Genomic DNA, 23504 nt, shown 5'->3' with positions numbered 1-23504 from the left:
TTTGCAAAATGCAAACATGAAAAAGTGTTGGTTTCGTTATGTGTGTAAAGGAAATAATGAAATCCTGGCAAGACAAGGGCATGAAATAACTTTATGAAAAAATATATAAATAAAATTATTTCTTTGGAATGAGCAACATGGACTGATGTATCTTTCGTGCCAGTGAAGATTTTAAGAAAATCTGTGAAAACCCTTTTTCTACTGCTGGTTAATGACAGTATATACAGTCGTACCTTGGTTTTAGAACAGCATAGTTCTTGAACGTTTTGGCTCCCGAATGCCGCAAATCCGGAAGTGAGTGTTCTGGTTTGCGAAGGTTCTTTGGAACCTGAACATCCAACTCGGCTTCTGCAGCTTCCAATTGGCTGCAGGAGCTCCCTGCAGCCAATTAGAAGCCGTGCTTTGGTTTCCGAATGTTTTGGAAGTCGAACGGACTTCCAGAATGGATTCCGTTCGACTTCCAAGGTACAACTGTATATGGGAAGCATATAGGGGGTCAGTGGCTTGGTGTCCCAGGTGGCCCCCAACATGCCAAAGGAGCGTGGGATGGGGAGCTAGATGCTGTTGGACTCCCGATTTCCAGCAGGTGACAGGGAGGTTTCCTTGGGCTTTAGATGGATCCTCTTTTCCCATCTACCATTTCCCCTGTTAATCTTGACCCCAAATAAACTCCCACCTCTTCTTGGCATAGGCAGTTGACATGTAATTGTTTAATTCAGCATTGCAGGCAGATGGAGGGGAGTCCAGGTTTAGTCATTGCCTGCTCTAGATAATGGATTACCAGTTTGGGTAATTGATTACCATCTCTCTCAACAGAACGTGAAAGGGATCTGCTCTCTCCAACGGCTAGCTTTGTGTCAGCCGGGATATTATTGTTGTGAGTTGTTCGGGGTCGGGGGTGAGGGTGAGGGTGTATGATGCCTGAGTCCCTTCTAATTCCTGGTTCTACCAAGAGTTAACATCTAATTCAGGGTCCCATTGGTGAATTGGCCAGGCAAGGACCATAGTTATCCCCATAGTTATTCCTTAGTATAAGAAAGGAAGCTGCTCTTTGTTGGTATACCTGAAGGAGCGTCTCCACCCCCATCGTTCAGCTCTGAGGTCCAGCTCTGAGGGCCTTCTGGCGGTTCCCTCCTTGCGAGAAGTGAGGTTACAGGGAAACAGGCAGAGGGCCTTCTCAATAGTGGCACCCGCCCTCTGGAACACCCTCCCATCAGATGTCAAGGAAATAAACAACTATCTGACTTTTAGAAGACATCTGAAGGCAGCCCTGTTTGGGGAAGTTTTAAATGTTTGGTGTTTTATTGTGTTTTTAATATTCTGTTGGGAGCTGGGGAGGCCTGGCCACATGGGCAAGGTATAAGTAAGTAATAAATTATTATTATTATTATTATTATTATTATTATTATTATTATTATTATTAGCAAATCAGCCTTGGGATCCCAGATCCTCCAAGTTTCTCTGTTTTCCAGGGACAGTCCCGGATTTACAGAAGCCATCCCTGTTTCTGATTTGATACTGGAATGTCCCATTTTCCTTAGGACTTCCCTGTTTTCATATGTTTTTATATAGGTTGGAAGCTGCCCAGAGTGGCTGGGACAACCCAGTCAGACGGGTGGGATATAAATAATAAAATTACTATTGTTGTTATTATGGGATAGGACGTCCCTGTTTTCACTGGAGAAACGTTGGAGGAGATGCTAGGTGGAACAACTGCAGGTGGTGACATCCATTGCTTTTCCTTCTCTCCCTATTGCAAAATAAGCCCCTGATGTGGCAGATATGGGGCAGAGGCCTGGTCAGTATGCAAGCAAGGCAAAGGTGAAATCCTCTGTGTCCTGCCCTAGTTATCAGGCCATGGCGCTGTGTCAATCCAAGAGAAAGCTGACTTCATGATGACTTAGGGCTGGCTCGGTTTCTTCTTGGAATAGTTAACCGGGGACAACTTGCTGATGGGTCAAAAGTCACTGAAATCCTCGAAATAATACCTTGGGCTGCAGTCCCACTCTTCCTTGCTACCTCACTGTCCTGCGTTGTGCTGTTGGTCAAGGAAAGCCTAGAGAGCTCTCAGCCCACCTGACAAACGACCGGGGACAGAGCAACAACTTTTCCTGCAGAAAATGGCAGCCCGTGTCTTCTCTGACTTGGTGAGTATCGGGCACTTCAGCCTGACGAGGAAAGAGACTCAGCACTCTTTATTTACTCCTAGCTGAGGACCCCACCTCTGGGATGTCCCACCCCAGCCCCCAGAAGACCTGCTCTTCTCCCTCACCAATATTGGGGGGGACACGACACCTTCTCTGCAATCCCCTTCTCTTTCTCTCTCTGCTTCAGGGCAGGATATTACACCCCACACACAAAGTATGCTGGGACCTGTAGTTTGTTAAGGATGCTAGGAATTGTAGCTATGATTCTTTGAGAAAAGCCTCTTTAAATCACAGGTAGGCAAACTAAGGCCTGGGGGCCGGATCCGCCCAATCGCCTTCTCAATCCGGCCCGTGGACGGTCCAGGAATCAGCATGTTTTTACATGAGTAGAATGTGCATCTCTGTGTTATTTGTAGGGCATCTCTGTGTTATTTGTAGGGCATAGGAATTCGTTCCTATCCCCCCTTCCAAAATATAGTCCAGCCCCCCCACAAGGTCTGAGGAGCAGTAGACTGGCCCCCTGCTGAAAAAGGTTTGCTGACCCCTGGCTTTAAATGAATACCATGGAGGGGAGAACAATTGTTTCCCATCTGAGGCGGTCAGTCACTTCTTAAGTGGGTTCATAACACCTGGCTGAGGCGTCAGGGTCACACCTGGTTCTCCTGTTGTCCCCCTTGTCCTCTCACCTGACTCCTTCCCTGCCTAATAGGGCATTAGGTGCTGGACCAGCCCTCGCCATCTCTTGGATGGTGGCTGCAGAGGTGAGGCGAGGACGTGGCCCAGATGGCGGTGTTTTCTCTTGGCAGATTCAGTACCAGCGAGTGTTCCAAATGATCTTTGTGGTGGGGATGGGAGGGACCTTCCTGATCGGCTTCCAGATCTCCGTGATCAGCTATCCCTCTCAGGTAAGCAAGGGGGATCATAGTTGAACCTTCTCCCTCTCACATGTGGGTTGGCGATAGCCTCAAGGGGTCTCGTCCGACGGTGGCCTCAGCTGATACAAAAAGAGAACAGCTTTGTGGTGTTTAGGTAGATTATTTGGCTTCACGGGCTCTCTACACGCACGGAAGATGGCTTTTCAGGGTGTGGGAATATCCCCTGACAAATGGGTGGTGGGGTTGCCCCTGAGGGTGCTAGCCCCCATTTTCAAGGGGTGAGTGAGGGGCAGCTGTGCCCGGGACCTCTTTTCCTCCACCCGCTTAGCTGGTGCCCACAATGTCAGGACGGGCAGCAGTATCATCTCAAGCCAGCGGTGGTTCAGGTGGAGATACAGGCATGGCGGAGGGATTGGGTCACATGGGTTGCCACCAGGGGGAGGGGCCAAAAGAGCTAGTTGGCTCCTGCTGATTGGCTCTGGTGTGTCCGGAGGGGCAGGATTTCTCCAGTTTTGTCATCTGGAGAAGGTTGTACCCTGAATCCAAACCATCTCCTTTCATACCAACGGAGGAAATGAAGGTTTGTAAACAAGGCAGGGCAGAGCAGGGGCTGCTGTCTGGAAAATAATGTGGTTTGTTGAAAAAATATGCTACCAGTGTCTGGCTATTATGCTTCTGGCTGCTGAGAGTAGGTGGGTTATGAGCTCTTTGTGATGTGAGTGGGGAGTATTGTCCTGTAAGATGTTTAGTAGGACCTGTTCTGAGGTGATTTCTTGTACTTGCTTAGTTATTTGCAGTGCTTTTTTCCTATAAAAAAAAAGTTTAGGGATACTCCCATTTTCCTACTCATATTGAAATACTGCCCCTCAATGTGGGCAGACTTAGATTCACAAAATGTTTAGGGGTATGCGTACCCCTGCGTCCCTCCAGAAAAAAGCACTGGTTATTTTGCATATTTCTTGTATGATTGATGTCCAAAAGAGTTGGATTTTAGGACATTCCCACCACATGTGGAGGTATATACCTGTGGAGGTGCCTCCTCTCTTGTAAACCAAGAAATACACACACACACACACACACACACACACACACACACACACAAAACCAAGAGCTTTCAATATAAGAGATACACAGTGGGTGGGTGCTGGAGTTCATGTCTTCTTTAATTTATTTATTTATTATTATTATTATTATTATTATTATTATTATTATTATTCCCTTCCCAGTACATCAAGACATTTATCAACCAGACATGGGTCAAGCGGTATGGCTCTGCCCTTCACCACGAAACGCTCACCTTCCTGTGGTCTGCAGTCGTCTCCATTTTCTGCCTGGGTGGGATCCTGGGCAACCTGTCCAGTGGGCATGTGACCACCCAATATGGAAAGTAAGCCCCTTCCTTACCAGGAGGCCCTGGTGCCCCCCACCCCTTTGTGGCCATTAATAAAGTATGTCAATATGGGCATTAATAAAGTATGTCAAGATGAATGGGTAGTCAAACTGTACGATTACTTGGAGCTCGCGAAGCTGACAGATGCAATAAGAGATAAACCTAAAAAGATGGTGAAAGAAGAATGGGGATGTTTAAATAATTATCTAGGGGATAAGGGTTCATCAAGAAAGACCTGGTTATGTTTAGGATGATACCACATAGGGAAATGTTCCCAATTACCAAGATGAGGGATTCTATGGAATGCAGATAGAGAGAATTGATAAGAATAATGATCTGTTGTGACCTTGATGGAAGCATACAATAGATGAGCCTTCTTGTGTTTTGGCTCATCTTCCTCTTTTTTTTTTCTTTTCCTTCCCCCCCCCCCACCTCCTTTCCTTTTTCTTTTTTCTTTCCCATAATGGCTTATGTTCTATGCCGTGTACTTTTATTTTTTGTAGTTTTTTAGCTTTTTTCATTATTATTATTATTATTAAGGATTTTTCTTTTGTAATTTTGGTTGTTTATATTTATCTGTATTTGTTTAAAGCAAAATAAAAGTATTAAGAATTTAACAATAACAACAACAACAATAATACATTTATTATTGTTGTTATTGTTATCCTCTTGGAATCATCTCGGGATCAATTCTATGATTCTATGATTCTAACTCTAAGCAATAAAATACAGAAATAGTCCTTTAAAAAAAAAGAAGTATGTCACTCTTGTGATGCCAACATCATTTTGTGAATCATGTGCTTTGAATCCCTTATTTGCCATGTTTCATTTGGCAAGAGGTCAGTCAGGGGGGTTTGCTTCTTCAGTTGGGGAAAAAGGGGCGGGCAAAAGCCTCTTCTTCACCCCGGGACGTTGTCCGTTCCAGAAAGAAAACGCTGCTGTTCAACGACATTGTCACCATCGCCGCCGCCCTCCTCGTCGGCTTCAGTAGGACGGCCGACTCTTTCGAAATGATCCTGATAAGCCGTTTCCTCTATGGCTTCACTGCAGGTAGGAGACCTCTCAGCCCTGAAATTTTGAGTCTTGGGTGGGGCCAATTGCATGAATGCAACTGGGGCAATGATGGCTAGTTTAAACATGGAGGAAAACTCTGGTAAAATGCTACTGAGAGCAGGCCAGAACCCCAGTTTGGGCCTCTGCCAGGGCCGGCCCTAGCATGAGGTAGCTGCCTCAGGCAGCAGATGCTGAGGTACAGGGACTGGCCAGAATTGCGAGTGTCCTCAAGTGTGGTGGAAGACACAGTTCTTTCATCTACGTTGGAGTAAAATTCAACTACCAGTCCCATTGCCTTCTGTGTGTGCCTTTGGGGAAGGGGCCATCTTGTCCTTTGCCTCGGGCAGCAAAATGTCTTGAGCTGGCCCTGGCCTCCACTGTGGCAGTGAGGGAGGCAAAGGCATTTCACTGTCCCACCGTTGTTGCATTGGCACAGAGTCCTGCAAGTGTAGTAGCTTACCGCATCAAGGACCCTCTGCAGCTAAGGATGAATCATCACAGGTCAGTTTAAGCTTCACGCTTTGCAAATAAAGCAGCTCAGATTTGGATGCAAGAGTGACAGCCGAACCCAACCATGGGCCCTTAGTGGCAGCAGCAGGAAGAGAAGGAGGTCCTTCTCACATGGTCCTGGATCCATCTCAGTTTGTGGGCCTGATCTTGGGTGTGTGAGCTCACTCACACATAAAGACATCCACCCAAGCGGGTCTTGAAAGGGATGAAAGCCTTGTGAGAGGAATATGTTGTTCTTCTGAACCCATTTCATCCTGGTTCCAGTTTTCAGACAGAGATGTATTTGGCCACTGGGTAGATGACGTGGGAACTGGAAACACAGGGTGGGGGGTTGTCTCCCTGTTGGTTCTGCTGGAGCTCTTAGCAAATTTTGACCTGCTCAGCAATGGTGTCCTTCTGGGCTGCCTGACAAAGGTGGTCCCTGGCTTGGGTCCAGCTGGAGGATGTCTGCTGGACACTCCTGTCTTGCCTGTCAAGGTCCCATCATCACTGCCAGATTAAACCCTTTGGAGGCAGTCCCTGTTGTTGTTGTTTAGTTGTTTAGTCGTGTCCGACTCTTCGTGACCCCATGGACCAGAGCACGCCAGGCACTCCTGTCTTCCACTGCCTCCCGCAGTTTGGTCAAACTCATGTTGGTAGCTTCAAGAACACTGTCCAACCATCTCGTTCTCTGTCGTCCCCTTCTCCTTGTGCCCTCAATCTTTCCCAACATCAGGGTCTTTTCCAGGGAGTCTTCTCTTCTCATGAGGTGGCCAGAGTATTGGAGCCTCAGCTTCAGGATCTGTCCTTCCAGTGAGCACTCAGGGCTGATTTCCTTCAGAATGGAGAGGTTTGATCTTCTTGCAGTCCATGGGACTCTCAAGAGTCTCCTCCAGCACCATAATTCAAAAGCATCAATTCTTCGGCCATCAGCCTTCTTTATGGTCCAGCTCTCACTTCCATACATCACTACTGGGAAAACCATAGCTTTAACTATACGGACCTTTGTTGGCAAGGTGATGTCTCTGCTTTTTAAGATGCTGTCTAAGTTTGTCATTGCTTTTCTCCCAAGAAGCAGGCATCTTTTAATTTTGTGACTGCTGTCACCATCTGCAGTGATCACGGAGCACAAGAAAGTAAAATCTCTCACTGCCTCCATTTCTTCCCCTTCTATTTGCCAGGAGGTGATGGGACCAGTGGCCATGATCTTAGTTTTTTTGATAGGCAGTTGAAATCTCGCAAATTATCTCCGAATACGTTTTTTTGTAATTTTCTTTCAAGATCAAATCAATATTATTTTGATTCGTTGTCATCGGGCCCCTAAAAGGCATGGGGCCCATAGACTACTTCCTACTCTGTCTATTTGGTAATCCAGCACTGCCCACCATGATCCCTAATGTTTAGCCACTTTGAGAGGTCATCTGGAGATCTGGGGGTATGTTGTTACCAGCTTGCAAGTGGCCCATCTCAGAAGGGGCTCTCCTTCCAGCTTGCTCTCCTCCCCCCCCCCCCCCATCATGTGGCCCAGGCTGACACAGGCAGCTCCAAGTGGTGGGTTTTCTGGGTGGTGGAACAATGTGGTATGATCTCAGAGACATCACTAAATATTTCTGTAATGTACCTTTTCCTTCTCACTGAAGGTATTTCCCTGAACACCAATGGACCGTACGTTGGAGAAATTGCACCCAAGAAATTCAGAGGTTTTGCCACTGCCACCTGCTCTGTGTTTTTTTCGCTAGGAAAAGCTTTTGGACAAATTATGGGCTTAAGGTAAGTTAAACTGATGGCATGGCAGACAACCGCGTTTGTTTATCCTTCCCTCCTTTTCTATTTTCTTCCCACTTGGATCCGTTTTGCGGTTGAGACAATCAAGTGTTGTTCCATCTGTCAGGACATTTCCCTCAATTTGCTGACCAATTACATTCTCTCCTTATTTCCACTTGGACTGATCTTGTCACTTTTAATGGTTTATGAGTCTATTTTGTGCTGACCACTGTAATGATTGCGTCGTCCCCAACAGCCTTGGCGACGTAGGTGAGCTCCGCACCTTTCATTCTTGTTTGTGTCATGCCCTCCCTTTCCTCTCTAACTCTGGACCAGGGTTCCAGTTACAGATAGGTAGCCGTGTTGGTCTGCCATAGTCAAAATAAAAAAAAATCCTTCCAGTAGCACCTTAAAGACCAACTAAGTTAGTTCTTGGTATGAGCTTTCGTGTGCATGCACACTTCTTCAGATACACTGAAACAGAAGTTGCCAGATCCTTCTATATAGTGAGAAGGTGGGGAGGGGTATTACTCAGAAGGGTGGTGGGAATGGGAGATTGGCAGATAGCTGAGATGAGCTTGTTGACGACTCTTAATGACTGCAATAGGTCTTACAGGAAAAGGCAAGGGGTGAGAAGGTGAAAAATGGCTTAGTCATGTATAATGAGATAAGAATCCAATGTCTCTGTTCAGACCAGGTCTCTCCATGGTTTTAAGTTTGGTAATGAGTTGCAATTCAGCAGCTTCTCTTTCCAGTCTATTTCTGAAATTCCTTTGTAGTAAAACAGCTACTTTTAGATCTTGTATAGAATGTCCTGGGAGATTGAAGTGTTCTCCTACTGGTTTCTCTGTTGGACCAGGCAGGAGAGATTTGCCTGCTGGCTCCCTCCCGTCTGCTGGGCCAAAGACACTTTGGGGTTTCTCCTGATGGGAGCAAGGTGGTGGCGTAATGCCAGGAAGCTTAAGGGGGGCAAGGGACAACTACATACAATTCCATAGGCTTTTCAGAAACTCACTCCATACCCTGCAGGAAATGCACTGGCAAAACAGCACCCAGCCGCGTTCAACTCTGCGCTTCAGCTGACATCACTTAGTGATGTCAGCTGGTGGGTGTGGTTTGGGGGATAATGACCTCATGGGCCAAATTAGATCCCACCCCCAGTGGGCCAAGATTGACTCATGGGCTAGAGGTTCCCTACCCCTTTTTTAAAGAGTGATACATTGGAAAGACCTGTTTCTGTGACAAACAGCTGAGCAATGTGCTGGGGGTTGGTCGGGCGGGGGCAGGACCTGTGATTTTTCTAACTGGTGATTTCTTAATTGTTCTACTGGATTTGTGCTGCATTTGTGGTGTTCTATTATGCAATTGTTATTTATTGTTTGTAAGGACGTGGTAGTGCTGTGGTCTAAACCACTGAACCTAGGGCCTGCCGATCAGAAGGTTGGTGGTTCAAATGGGTGAGCTTCCGTTGCTTGGTCCGTGCTCCTGCCAACCTAGCAGTTCGAAAGCATGTCAAAGTGCAAGTAGATAAATAGGTACCACTCTGGCGGGAAGGTAAACAGCGTTTCCATGCACTGCTCTGGTTCGCCAGAAGCGGCTTAGTCGTGCTGGCCACATGACCCAGAAGCTGTCTGCAGACAAACTCCGTCTCCCTTGGCCTATAGAGCGAGATGAGCGCGCAACCCCAGAGTCATCCGCGACTGGACCTAATGGTCAGGGGTACCTTTAAGCCGCTTAGCGATTCATTTGAATGAAAAGCAGTATAGAAATATAACAAATCGAACTGATCTCTGCAACTGTGAGGTCTATACATGTGCTTTTAAAATGTGCCGGGTAGGAGGTTTATTGGGTTGTTTTTGTTTTTATTATGTATTTTATGTTGTAACTGCTCTGAGACCTGTGAGTATAGGCTGGTATACAAATTTAATTAGCAACAACAATATTGATGTGGTGTTGTTGTTTTTTAAAAAAGAAGGAAATCAGGGGTTCCCAGGTCCCCTAAACACCTGCCCTCCTACCTTGGATGAAGCCTAAATAGCTGCTTTCTCTATGCCTGTTGTCCCCAGAGATCTCTTTGGCACAGAGTCGCTGTGGCCTCTGCTCCTGGCTCTGTGTGGGATCCCAGCCCTGTTCCAGCTGCTGCTCCTGCCCTTCTTCCCCGAGTCCCCTCCATACCTGTTGCTCCAGAAGGGAGACAAAGATGGTTGCTTGAAAGGTAATGAGCAAGTTGGGTGGGGTGGAAGTGGCCGTCTAGCCTGCATTGCCTGAGCACAAGAGGTGTGCCCAAATAAAAAGTCAGCGAGGAAAATAGAAGCCCCTGCCATAACTTGCACAAAATTTCTAGTTGTTTGCCTATTTTTCATCCAAAAGTTCCCGTCCACACACAAATCAGTGGTACCCGAGGCTTCTGCATGCAAAAGTCGGAGGCTGATTCAGCCTCAGTGGAAATTAGGGGTGAGGGAGCGGTTTGACTTTTACGGCAATCTTAGAAATTCTAGGGTTTTTAAACTAGGAATCCAAAAGAGCCACAGCCCCACCTCTGATATGCGATTTTAGCAGTGTTCTCCACCGCAGAGCTGCTGTAAGCGACTCTCTGCCGCAGGGGGGTGTAAGACCTGCCCTACCCCAGAGGACTTCTGCCCATGCACAGCCAGGTCTCATAACTGTTACGTTGTGGGTGAACATATCAGACGACACAGCGATTCTTCAGACAGCTCTTGTTTATTCACAGGCCAGAACAGAACTGAACTGAAGGGTTCAGCCAGCCTGCTTATATAGAGCTCCACTACAATGCAACAGTAACCACTTTCTGTAACTATCCAATCACTGAACGTCACTTTCGATCCCTTATTTGCATAACTATCTACAGTATCCCCCCTGCTGGCCCAGGGTGAGAACTTCAGTACATAACAATAACCACCCCCAGACCTGTTTGGGAGACCAGAGCAAGTCTAGATGTTTGATCACATGTGGGCAGGGTGGGCTGCCCAGATTAAAAACCCCTGATCTGCTTCCTTTGTTGTTTAGTCGTTTAGTCGTGTCCGACTCTTCGTGACCCCATGGACCAGAGCACGTCAGGCACTTCTGTCCTCCACTGCCTCCCGCAGTTTGATCAAACTCATGTTTGTAGCTTCGAGAACACTATCCAACCATCTCGTCCTCTGCTGTCCCCTTCTCCTTGTGCCTTCAATCTTTCCCAACATCAGGGTCTTTTCCAGGGAGTCTTCTCTTCTCATGAGGTGGCCAAAGTATTGGAGCCTCAGCTTCACGATCTGTCCTTCCAGTGAGCACTCAGGGCTGATTTCCTTCAGAATGGAGAGGTTTGGTCTTCTTGCAGTCCATGGGACTCTCAAGAGTCTCCTCCAGCACCATAATTCAAAAGCATCAATTCTTCGGCGATCAGCCATCTTTATGGTCCAGCTCTCACTTCCATACATCACTACTGGGAAAACCATAGCATTTACTATACGGACCTTCCTTTAGTTCTGTCCAACTCCAGCTGGCCTCTTTAGGCAGGGCGGGATGCCCAAGCAATGTTGTTCCACTTGTTCTGTCACTAACATTCCCCTATTTTCAGGGGTGGCTTAATAATGTTATTATTTATATGCCACCCTTTAGATAGGGTTGACTCAGCCACTCTGGGTGGCTTCTAGCAAAATATAAAAAAAAATTAAAAATTTCCCAATACAGGACCACCATCAGATGTCTTCTAAAAGTTATGTAGTTGTCTATCTCCTTGACATCTGATGGGAGGGCGTTCTACAAGGTGCGCACCACTACTGAGAAGGCCCTCTGCCTGGTTCCCTGTAGCTTTGCTTCTCGCAGTGGGGGAACCGCCAGAAGGCCCTTGGAGCTGGACCTCAGTGTCCGGGCAGAACGATGAGGGTGGAGACGCTCCTTCAGGTATAAGCTCCGTCGAGCTGCTGCTTCTTTTTTTAAATGTAATTTTTATTAAATTTTCTGTTTTGCAATTTAAAATACTCATTATACATCCTTAACATATTAATGACTTCCCTTCTCTTTCCATGGTTCATTTTTCATATCTTATATTCCTGCATATGTTACAAAAACTATACTATTTAGTTTTCCATTACTGCATCCATCAAAACTTATTTTGATGTTGAATTTTTCTTAGTGCTGCCAGCGTTTTCAGTTGTACACAGTTATTTCCCCTATACAGTGGTACCTCGGGTTACATATGCTTCAGGTTGCAGACTCCACTAACCCAGAAATAGTACCTCAGGTTAAGAACTTTGCTTCAGGATGAGAACAGAAATTGTGCTCCGGCGGCGCTGTGGCAGCAGGAGGTCCCATTAGCTAAAGTGGTGCTTCAGGTTAAGAACAGTTTCAGGTTAAGAACGGACCTCCGGAACGAATTAAGTACTAAACCCGAGGTACCACTGTATTCAATAAACACCTTCCAGTCTTCTTTAAACGCATGTTCTTCTTGTTTTCTTATTCTATATGTTAAGTCTGCAAGTTGTGTATATTCTGTCAGCTCAAGTTGCCATTCTTCTTTGGTTGGGACCTTGCTCATTTTCCATTTTGGGGCTAACAAAACAGAAGCCGCAGTGGTAGCATACATAAATAACCTTTTTTGACATCTGGGTATTTCAGTCTGAATTATCCTCAACAGGAAGGACTCTGGGTTTGGGAGGGAATTATGAATTCATTATGAATCATTTCCCAATATGCTTTTACCCTTTTACAAGTCCACCACAGCTCCTTCAAGCTTCTGAATGGATGATAGTAATTTGGATACCCCTGGATGCGTTCTCTGATGATGACTGAAACTTTGATCTTTTTGTTCAGCCAATGTTCAGATAATTGAGTAACTCAGTTTTTGAAGGACTCCGTCCCCCCCCCCCTTTCTTTCTCTCCCTCTCTCTCCCCCACAAAGCCATGAAGTACCTCTGGGGTGAAGGGCATCACCAAGCTGAGTTGGAGGACATGGTGAAGCAGAAGGAGGACATGAGAAGCTCCAAGAACCTGAGTGTCCTGGAAGTGATGAGCGAGAAGTCTGTGCGGTGGCCGCTGGGCCTCAGCGTCCTGCTGATCTTCACCCTGAACCTCTCTGGCTTGAGTGCCGTTGAGTAGAATCACTTTAATTGCATCAGGAACTCTAAGCAATGGAAACTCTTTCTTCCTCTTCTCCTGCTTCTTCTTATTTTCCTTCTTCTTCTTCTCCCCACCCCCCCCCACCTCTCTTAGGGGCTTTCCACACATTGATTGGGGGACTTACACACTTTCTCCACCCATTTCCTAAAGGGCACATGCAAGGTGCTGTTTTAAGACAACATTTAAATAATCATAACCCAGCCATCAATCTTCCCATCTTTTGGTTTTATTTATATATATTTATTTTATTTATATATATTTATATTTATATATTTATTTATTTATTTATTTATTTATATTTTATTTATATTTATATTTATTTATATTTTATTTATATTTATATTTATTTATATTTATATTTGATTTTATTTATATTTAGTTGCCCCCAGGACATTCAAGCCCCTTTTAAAAGACTGTGCAAGATTCTCTGCTTAGAGTTTAAACATAACACATCACTTTACTTGGTATACGAAAACATATTTACATAGGTCGGCGGTTCGAATCCCCGCGATGGGGTGAGCTCCCGTTGCTCGGTCCCTGCTCCTGCCAACCTAGCAGTTCAAAAGCACGTCAAAGTGCAAGTAGATAAATAGGTACCACTCCGGCGGGAAGGTAAACAGCGTTTCCGTGCGCTGCTCTGGTTCGCCAGAAGCGGCTTAGTCATGCTGGCCACATGACCCAGAAGCTGTACGCCGGATCCCTCAGCCAATAAAGCAAGATGAGCACATATATATATATATATATATATATGCAGGTTTTGGTGTCTTCGGGTGTCTTCCCGTGTAAGAGTCGGGGTGTCTGTGCGACGTTTCGACCTCGTCGAAACGTCGCACAGACACCCCGACTCTTACACGGGAAGACACCCGAAGACACCAAAACCTGCATTCCTGTACCCGTGAAAATCTACGAAAGCAAATATATATATATATATATATATATATATATATATATATATATATATATAGTCTCTGTGTGTGCATGTGTTATACATATATATGAGAGTGAGGTGGAATCTACACACATATTTTAAAAAGCTGTGAAATGCAACACATTTGAAACGTTTTATCTGCGGCGTGTAGCTGAGTCCAGACAGACTTATGACACTTTAGAGAATTATTCTGAGGCGCATAGCAGTGTAAAATAACTCCTGCTGCTCTGTCAGTAAAACTCAAGGCTCTGTGTTGCATTAGCTCTTTCCATAGCATTTTGGATGCACCACTCCCACACTTTCCCCCCAATTACAGATAGGTAGCCGTGTTGCTCTGCCATAGTCAAAATAAAAAAAATTCCTTCCAGTAGCACCTTAAAGACCAACTAAGTTAGTTCTTGGTATGAGCTTTCGTGTGCATGCACACTTCTTCAGATACACAATCAACCTAACAATGAATCAATCTATGCAAGAAATACATTTTTTGGACACTACTATAAAAATACAGGATGGGCGCATAGACACCACCTTATACCGTAAACCAACTGACTGACAAACATATCTACATGCCTCTAGCTACCATCCCAAACATACCAAACAGTCCATTGTATATAGCCAGGCACTACGTTACAGCCGCATCTGTTCCAATTCTACAGACAGAGACTCTCACCTAAGAGATCTACAGCAAACCTTTTTAGAACTAAAATACCCAGCAGATGAAGTTAGACAACAGATCAACAGAGCCAGACTGATGCCCAGAGAGAACTTGCTGCAAGACAGACCCAAAAAAGAAAATAACAGAACAGAACACCTCTAGTCATCACATACAGCTCCCAAGTTAAAACAGTACAACGCATCATCAGAGATCTACAACCTCTCCTGGACAATGACAGTTCTCTTTCTCAAGCTCTGGGAGGAAGACCTTTCATTGCCTACAGACAGCCACCCAATCTTAAACAACTCCTAACCCACAATAATACTACAACCAGACTTAACACGTACACTGGCACCAGAGCCTGCAATAAACCCAGATGCCAACTTTGCTGCCACATACACCCGGACAACACCATTACTGGCCCCAACAACATCACACATACCATCTCGGGACTATTTAATTGCTCATCATCTAACATTGTGTATGCCATCAAATGCCAACAGTGTCCTTCAGCTCTCTATATTGGACAAACAGGCCAAACCTTACGCCAAAGAATAAACGGACATAAATCTGACATCAAGAATCACAAAACAGAGAAACGAGTAGGAGAACACTTCAATCTCCCAGGACATTCTATACAAGATCTCAAAGTAGCTGTTTTACTACAAAGGAATTTCAGAAATAGACTGGAAAGAGAAGCTGCTGAATTGCAACTCATTACCAAATTTAAAACCATGGAGAGACCTGGTCTGAACAAAGACATTGGATTCTTATCTCATTATACATGGCTTAGCCATTTTTCACCTTCTCACCCCTTGCCTTTTCCTGTAAGACCTATTGCAGTCGTTAAGAGTCGTCACCAGGCTCATCTCAGCTATCTGCCAATCTCCCATTCCCACCACCCTTCTGAGTAATACCCCTCCCCACCTTCTCTCTATATAGAAGGATCTGGCTACTTCTGTTTCAGTGTATCTGAAGAAGTGTGCATGCACACGAAAGCTCATGCCAAGAACTAACTTAGTTGGTCTTTAAGGTGCTACTGGAAGGAATTTTTTTTACTTTCCCCCCAGATATCCTTCCATCTTTTCTGAGGCAGCAGAAAATCTGGTGGTTCAGGTGGAAGGGAGGATGAAAGAGAGCTGCAGTGGAGCTCCCCCAACCTCCTGGTGCCAATGGCCATGACCCTCACGCTTCTGTCTATTCCCAAGAAATTTTGGTGGGCACCATGGTTTCGTCTCTTTTGAAAGACAAAGTGGCATAAAACAGCTTGTAAAAACAGCACCGTAACAAAAACGAGATCACATCCAGCATAATGTGGAAGCCACTTGAGGCAATTCAGAGCACCTGAAGTTGGGAGACCTTAAAATGCCTGCTTTTGACAGGAATGTTGGAGCCCTTTCGTCCAAGAGATTGAACCTGCACCTCTTTCCCTCCTCCTGAAAACTTTTTGCACCAGTCCCTCGGACATTCCTTGTTTCGTTTTTGTTTTCCAGATCTACTTCTACGCCTTCGAAGTTTTCCGCACAGCCAAAATTGAGGAAAGCCTCATACCTTACGTAGCAGTCGGCGTTGGCAGCTGCGAATTTGTTGGTGCGATCCTATGCGTAAGTCCAGCCTGGTTTGCGAGTGGGAACAGAAGAGCCGACTCCTTTGTAATGGGAAGGAGCTGGAGGGAGCGAGAAGGGCGGGTTCAGTAGCTGGTGCTTGTGTGTGGCCCTGGGCTGGATGCAGGTGGTGCTGTGGTCTAAACCACTGAGCCTCTTGGGCTTGCTGATCAGAAGGTCGGCGGTTTGAATCCCCTCAATGGGGTGAGCTCCCGTTGCTCTGTCCCAGCTCCTGCCAACCTAGCAGTTCAAAAACATACCAGTGCAAGAAAATAAATAGGCACCGCTGCAGCGGGAAGGTAAATGGTGTTTCCGTGCACTCTGGTTTCCGTCATGGTGTCCCGTTGTGCCAGAAGCAGTTTTGTCATGCTGTCTGTGGACAAATGCCAGCTCCCTCGGCCTAAAAGTGAGATGGAACCCCATAGTCGCCTTTGACTGGACTTAACCGTCCAGGGGTTCTTTACCTTTACCTTTTTACCTGGTCTGGGAGCAGGAAGCAGTGGGCAAAAACTTCCCACGGACACCTTTCTGTCCATGGGCAAGGTATCCTGTGCAGTCCCCACACACTCAGTGGAATTTGTCTCATGCCCCTTCTTTGTTTTCCAAATCCATTTTATCAAAATTTGGGGGAAAAAGAAATACAAAAATTAGTATCACGTGTCTTTCTTTTTTAATCAAAGCTAAAAAGCTAATCTAAATAAAAACGCAGACCAGAAAAGGAGAGAGGGAAAGAGAGAAAGGGAAAAGGGAAAAAGAAAAGTGAGAGAAAGAGAGAAAGGGAAAAGGGAAAAAGAAAAGAGAGAGAAAGAGAGAAAGAGAGAGAGAGAGAGAGAGAGAGAGAGAGAGAGAGAGAGAGAGAAAGAAAGAAAGAAAGAAAGAAAGAAAGAAAGAAAGAAAGAAAGAAAGAAAGAGGGGAACAGGAAAAAAAACTTCTGATTCTTCATCCGTCAGCCATATGAAGAAAATATTCAGCACATCCACTCCAAGATAATACCCAACAAATCCACTTTCTATAAACTACAGTCGTACCTTGGATCTCAAATGCCTTGGCTCCCAAACAAATCGGCTCCCAAAGGCTCAAAACCCAGAAGTGAGTGTTCCGCTTTTTGAATGATTTTCGGAAGCCGAACATCCAGTGCAGCTTCCAATTGGCTGCAGGAGCTTCCTTCAGTCAATCAAAAGCCATGCTTTGGTTTCCAAGCATTTGGAAGTCTAAGGGACTTCCAGAACTTATTCCCTTCAACTTCCAAGGTATGACTGCAGTCTCATGTCCTTTCAAAATATGGTGCTGATTGCCTTTTTTTGACCACACAGAGCTGCCTTGTTGACCGCTTTGGCCGGAGGGTTCTCCTGTGGGGTGGCTTCGCAATGATGGGACTAGTGATGGTGCTCCTTGTCCTGGCCCTCTCTTTCCAGGTGAGCAGAGTCCAGCCTCGGTTCCTCTTCCTTCTCCTCTGGGGGTGGCCATTTGTCAGTGATTCACTACCTGTGATTCCTGCATTGCGGGGGGTTAGACTAGATGAGCCTTGGTGTCCCTTCCGACTCTCTGGTTTTATATTGTGATGGCTACTAAATCTGCTGTGCCCATGGACCATTTGGATAGCAAAAGACATTGCAGCATCCTGGGCAAGAGAGAGGAAAAAATACACGTTCTTTGGAAGAATCCCATGCGCATCACAATTGTTTTAACAGGACTTCCCTTCCTTCCTTCTTGCTTCCCAGAGCCAGTTCCCCTGGATTTCCTTTGGCAGCATCGCCCTCATATTCTTGTTCACCCTCTCCTATGGTCTTGGCCCATGTGAGTAAATCTGGAAAAGGGCTTGCAGAGGGTGGGGTGGAGCCAGAAAAATAACGACAATAATTTATTATTTCTACCCTGCCCATCTGGCTGGGTTTCCCCAGCCACTCTTGGTGGCTCCCAACAGAATAATAATAATAATAATAATAATAATAATAATAATAATAATAATAATTAATAAAGTGATAAAACATCAAACATTAAAAACTTCCCTAAACAGGGCTGCCTTCAGATGTCTTCTGAAAGTCAGATAGTTGTTTATTTCCTTGACATCTGATCGGAGGGCGTTCCACAGGGCAGGCGCCACTACCGAGAAGGCCCTCTGCCTGGTTCCCTGTAACTTCACTTCTCTCGGTGAGGGAACCGCCAGAAAACCCTCAGAGCTGGACCTCAGTGTCCGGGCTGAATGATGGGGGTGGAAACACTCCTTCAGGTATACTGAGCCGAGGCCATTTGGGCTTGAAAAGTCAGACCAACACTTTGAATTGTGCTCAGAATCATACTGGGAGCCAATGTAGGTCATTCAGGACCAGAGTTATATGGTCTTGGAACAGTTTCTGCCAGTGGCTTCTAGTCAGAGTTTTGTGTCGGCAAACTCCACAGAGAAATCTGAATTGCAAAAGACCCTCCATATTTCCTCTTTCAGCTGGTGCCATCTTCGCGGTTATAATGGAGATTTTTGGCCAGTCAGTAAGGCCATCGGCAATGACCATCATTGGAATAGTCAGCTGGGTGGGCCTCTTCCTGGTCGGGATGACGTTTCCTTTTCTTGTGGTGAGTTGCCCCCTTTGCCCGACGTCTGCCCAAGTCATTTCGCTGCCTGAAATACACAAAATACACAATCCCCCTTGCTTATTTTCCCAGTGCACCCAGCCAGCTCTCGTGTGTGTGTGTGTGTGTGTGTGTGTGTGTGTGTTTGGGTCTCCCTTGGTTTTCATGCAAATCCCCATGCCTGAGACAAACAAAACCCTGACAGGCCCAGTCAGCCACAAAGCTTCTCCTTGTTCTACTTCATGACACAAGCGAAGTTGCTGTTATTGTTCAGGTTCTCCTCCCTCCTGTGTGTGGTGAGTGGGGACGCTGTTGCAACAGTTCCTTGAATAAAGATCAGGCTTACTAGCTGCTTTGCTTCTCAATATACAGTGGTGCCCCGCAAGACAAATGCTTCGCAAGATGAAAAACCCGCTAGACGAAAGTGTTTTCTGTTTTTCGATGTGCTTCGCAAGATGAATTTCCCTATGGGCTTGCTTCGCAAAACGAAAAAGTCTTGCGACTCTTGCGATTTTTTTTCGCTTCCCCCCCTTTTTCTAAGCCGCTAAGCCGCTAATAGCCTTTTAGCCGCTAAGCCGCTAAGCCTTTAATAGCCGCTAATCCACTAAGCCGCTAATAGGGTTGCTTCGCAAGACGAAAAAACCGCTAGACGAAGAGACTCACGGAACAGATTAATTTCGTCTTGCGAGGCACCACTGTACCGTGTTTTTTGCTCCATAAGACGCACCTGACCATAAGACGCACCTAGTTTTTAGAGAGGGAATGCAAGGAAAAAAAATATTCTTTAAAGGGAGCGCTGAACAGAGCCTGTATGCATCCCAGGCTGTGCTCAGCGCTCCCTTTCACGAGTCGCGTGTGTGTGGCGCTTGCAGGCTTTTACCCGAGGAGGGAGGAGGACTGCCCATCTCCCTCCTTGGGGAAAAGCCCCCAAGAGCTGCACACATGTTCCGCACGGCTCTTTAAAGGGAGCCTGGCTCTTGCCGGCTTTTCCGGTAGGTGGGGGAAGAGACAGAGCCGTGCGCTGTGTCCCTTCCCCCACCTTCCACAAAAGCCAGGGATAGCTGCGTGAAGCCTCCTCAGGGCAGCGGGATGAAGGCTCCCTGTGCCCTGCAGAGGCTTCGTGCGGCTAAGCCAGAAACTAGAACAGCAAGAGGGAGCACTGCGCAGTGCTCCCTCTCACTGTTCTGGCTTCTGGGATAGCCGCGCAGCCTGCATTCGCTCCATAAGACGCACACACATTTCCCCTTACTTTTTAGGAGGGAAAAAGTGTGTCTTACAGAGCAAATAATAATAATAATAATTTATTTATACCCCACCACTCTGGGCAGCTTCCAAAAAAATATTAAAATACTGTAACACATCAAACATTAAAAGCTTCCCTAAACAGGGCTGCCTTCAGATGTATTCTAAAAGTCTGGTAGTTGTTGTTCTCTTTGACATCTGGTGGGAGGGCGTTCCACAGGGAGGGCGCCACTACCGAGAAGGCCCTCTGCCTGGTTCCCTGTAACTTGGCTTCTCGCAGTGAGGGAACCGCCAGAAGGCCCTCGCTGCTGGAACTCAATGTCCAGGTAGAACGATGGGGGTGGAGACGCTCCTTCAGATATACGCTCCTTCAGATATACAGTACTCTGGTTGGCCTCTGCTATTTTCTCCTACCGATAGGGAACCCACTTAAGGACTCTCTATGGGCTCTGGACTACCCCATAAGGGAAAGGGAGAAGTTTTTCTCCTTTCTAGGAGGCTCTACTGAGGCACCTCACATGTGCCTGGTTTTCCTTTCTCCAGGAGGTCCTCGGCCACTTCTGCTTCCTCTTCTTCTTCGTTGTGCTCCTCGTGGTGGGGATCTTCATCTACAGGTACCTGCCAGAGACAAAGGGAAGGTCCATCAGCGAGATCACCGAAGAATTCAAAAGGATGCGTTTGGGGAAGAGAATGGTTTTCACCACTCGGGCAAAGATGGCCTCCACCGACCACAGTTTTTGTACCAAGTTGTGATGGCAGCTGCTGTTTGGATGAAGTGGGCCCTCAGGGCCAACAGGAGAGGGAAAGTAAACTCTTAGCAGGCTGGTGTTTCCGAATGCCAGTTGAATCAGCTGCCGGGCGGAAGGTGAACAAGGCCTTGAGAGGGAACAGAAGGCTTCCTTCTCCAGCTGTGCTTCTGAATACTCTTCTGAAGCTAGCATTTGCATTGGGAAAGGGGGCTTCTCCCATTGGTGCCAGTGAGAGTCCCCCCTCTTGAAAAGAAAAAAAAGAAGAAAGCAAATGCCAGCTTCGGAAAATGAATTCTTCTCAAAACTAAGCCTATCCTTTTGTTTAGGAGTCGGACACGACTAAACAACAAGAACAAAATTCCGACACATTGATGTTGACATGTTTTAATCTCTGTTTTTCTGTTATTTTTAATTATCTTTCCATGTTTTCCAGTGTTTTCAACTGTTTTTAATGATAGTTTTAATATTTATTGTAAACGGCTTAGAGGTTTTGCTACAATCATGCGGTGTATAAATTTTGTTGAAATGAATAAGTAAAGAAATCAAAGCAGAAGGGGAAAGGGTTAAATTTGCCCCTCCCTGCCTGCTCTGATCCCAGCCCCAGCCCTAGCACAATTTGCATTCTTTAAAAATCCATGCATTGCTGCAAAGAGGCTTTTAACTGCATGCCTGGAGTCTAGGGTTGGCCCTTATTTGAAGAATCCCTATGATCTGGAGTTGTTAATCCTGTTCTTGCTTTACCATGAGGGGCAGGGGGGGGCTTTTGTTTACTGCAAGCAACATTGCTGAGTTTTCCATGAGCAGAGTCAACTGCATAAATTAGGGAACTGCTACCTGGTGATTTTTAGCAATGCAGGTGGAACAGAAGCTGAGTTCTCATGCTTGGGATAGTTTTTTCCTGATTGAAACACATCAAAATAAAGGCTGAATTCTTGGGGTAGATGGGGAGGGAAACCCATGGGTAGGTGTGGGTGCCTGGGCGTAGCCTGGTATTTTTTTTGGGGGGACAGGACTTTGTTAGGGGGAGCAGAACTGACATGATTGGCCAGTTAGTTAAGTATTTCTATTGTTTTACTTGATCTAGGAGGGGCTGCTGCTCCCCCCACCCCATGGCAACACCCATGTATGGGGAGCCTAGAGGTGTGCAGAGGTAAAAGGTGGGGGGGCTTCTCAGGGCCCCCCTAATCTTTCACCTTGCTTCTGAAATTATGAGTACAGTGGTAAGGTAAAGGGACCCCTGACCATTAGGTCCAGTCGTGGCCGAGTCTGAGGTTGCGGCGCTCATCTTGCTTTATTGGCCAAGGGAGCTGGCGTAAGCTTCCGGGTCATGTGGCCAGCATGACTAAAGTGCTTCTGGCGAACCAAAGCAGCACACGGAAATGTTGTTTACCTTCCCTATTTATCTACTTGCACTTCCTGCTTTCGAACTGCTAGGTGGGCAGGAGCAGGGACCAAGCAACAGGAGCTCACCCCATCGCGGGCATTCGAACCACCGACCTTCTGATCAGCAAGTCCTAGGCTCTGTGGTTTAACCCACAGCGCCACCCGCATCCCGAGTACAGTGGTACCTCGGTTTAAAAACAGTCCTGTTTACAAACTCCGCAAAACCGAAAGTAGTGTCCCGGTTTGAGAACTTTACCTCGGTTTAAGAACGGAATCCGAACGGTGTAAGGGCACCAACAGCGGGAGGCCTCATTAGGGAAAGCGCACCTCAGTTTAAGAATGGTTTCTGTTTAAGAAAGAACCTCCAGAATGGATTAAGTTTGTAAACCGAAGTACCACTGTACAGTATCGGAAACTTGTTCTGCTGTTTCACTGGTACGCTTGCAGTAAACTTCAACACCATTTCAGCCTCCTCCTTGCTGGAAGTCAGATGAAGCCCATTTTCTTTGAATCCCAACCTATCTGTTCTCTTCTCCCAGACATTTTTTTTTTGGGGGGGAAGGCCACTGTGTCCTATTATTTCTGGGGAGGCTTCTACGAACAAGACTTCAAGCTCTGACTGACAAGTTCCACAAAGCATCGAAGTATTTTGTGGGATACGTGAACTTGTAAAATGAAACCAGGGAATAAAGGAAGATCCCCACACGTTTGTGCTTGCTCTGTTTCTTGATCGTAGAATTAGAGGGTTGGAAAGGGACCCCCAGCGGTAATCTAGTCCAACCCCTTGCAATGCAGGGGGTCTTATCGCATACATGGAAGAAATCTCCAGTTCCTGTTTTCAAAAGCACTTCAGAATGACCCCTTAAAGCATCAGCTGGGGAGCTGCCAGAGATGTCAAATTGTCCTTAAGCGAACCTGTCAGGGAACTGACATTGGAGCTAGAGGCGGAGGGAAGGCTCTCAAATGATGCTGGAGAAGGGCCCAGCAGGGAGAGAGGCAGCTCCGCAGATGGGGAAGCAAATCAGCGCAACACCAGGGATATAGAGGGGCTGATGGGGGAATCAGCGAGAGGGCTTCAGGACTCTTCACCGGACACCAGCGGGGAGAGCACGGGTCCTCCGCTACCCACGCCCACCCTGCGCAGAAGACTTCCGCGCAGAGAGAGTAGGAGGAGACTGGGTGTCAAACAACTTTTATGTTGGAAAAGATTTAAGAAACGCCCACTGACGGATTCTGCCAGTGACTGAGGCAGCCACGAATTGAAGGGCTGTCCAGACAGACAAGGCAACATAGCCAGGAGAGGCGGCAACTTACGCACGAGCAACCCATACCCATTACAGAACCCATCACCAGGCTTCACCTCGATCACCTAATAATGCTGCTGGATGCAAAAACTTATGGAATATGCAGAAATGGTGAAACTTTTACCGGAAGAATAAGAAATCAAGACCACAAACTTTCAATAAGAGAGTGGAAATGGTTTATTGAATATTCACAGATAAATTGTAAACAGATAAGAACATTGGCAGGATGATTGC

At 46.3% G+C, this 23504-nt stretch overlaps 1 protein-coding gene across 4 annotated transcripts; it reads left to right on the top strand.

Annotated features, from left to right (window-relative positions):
• The first annotated feature begins 1782 nt into the window (after window positions 1–1782).
• LOC309521048 (solute carrier family 2, facilitated glucose transporter member 11-like) lies at window positions 1783–21809 on the top strand. Of its 4 annotated transcripts, none has more exons than XM_082203304.1 (12): window positions 1783–2147; window positions 2954–3052; window positions 4249–4409; window positions 5338–5462; window positions 7595–7724; window positions 9785–9933; window positions 12619–12806; window positions 15913–16023; window positions 17338–17439; window positions 17746–17821; window positions 18468–18595; window positions 20378–21809. In XM_082203304.1, exons 1-12 carry the CDS (start codon window positions 2121–2123, stop codon window positions 20585–20587), a joined length of 1506 nt encoding a protein of 501 aa, XP_082059430.1. In that variant the 5' UTR covers window positions 1783–2120; the 3' UTR covers window positions 20588–21809. The 4 variants fall into 4 exon arrangements, with proteins under 4 accessions (XP_082059430.1, XP_082059429.1, XP_082059431.1 ...); XM_082203303.1 differs by having other exon boundaries at window positions 2116–2147; window positions 2857–3052; XM_082203305.1 differs by lacking the exons at window positions 1783–2147; window positions 2954–3052 and adding an exon at window positions 3440–3602.
• The last annotated feature ends 1695 nt before the right edge of the window (window positions 21810–23504 follow it).

The sequence above is a fragment of the Podarcis vaucheri genome (assembly GCF_965113315.1).
Source record: "Podarcis vaucheri genome assembly, chromosome: 16".
Classification (NCBI taxonomy): Eukaryota; Metazoa; Chordata; class Lepidosauria; order Squamata; family Lacertidae; genus Podarcis; species Podarcis vaucheri.
Note: the sequence above shows the minus strand (reverse complement) of the source record. Positions and strands in the feature narration are given on the sequence as shown.

What these genes read in the sequence shown, in the direction of transcription:
- LOC309521048 (XM_082203303.1), top strand. Translation starts at nt 2,894, where the DNA reads ATGGTGGCTGCAGAGGTGAGGCGAGGACGTGGCCCAGATGGCGGTGTT. An exon ending in CCTCTATGGCTTCACTGCAG is followed by an intron (nt 5,463 to 7,594) that starts GTAGGAGACCTC and finishes TTCTCACTGAAG; the next exon opens with GTATTTCCCTGAACACCAAT. An exon ending in TTGTTGGTGCGATCCTATGC is followed by an intron (nt 16,024 to 17,337) that starts GTAAGTCCAGCC and finishes TTGACCACACAG; the next exon opens with AGCTGCCTTGTTGACCGCTT.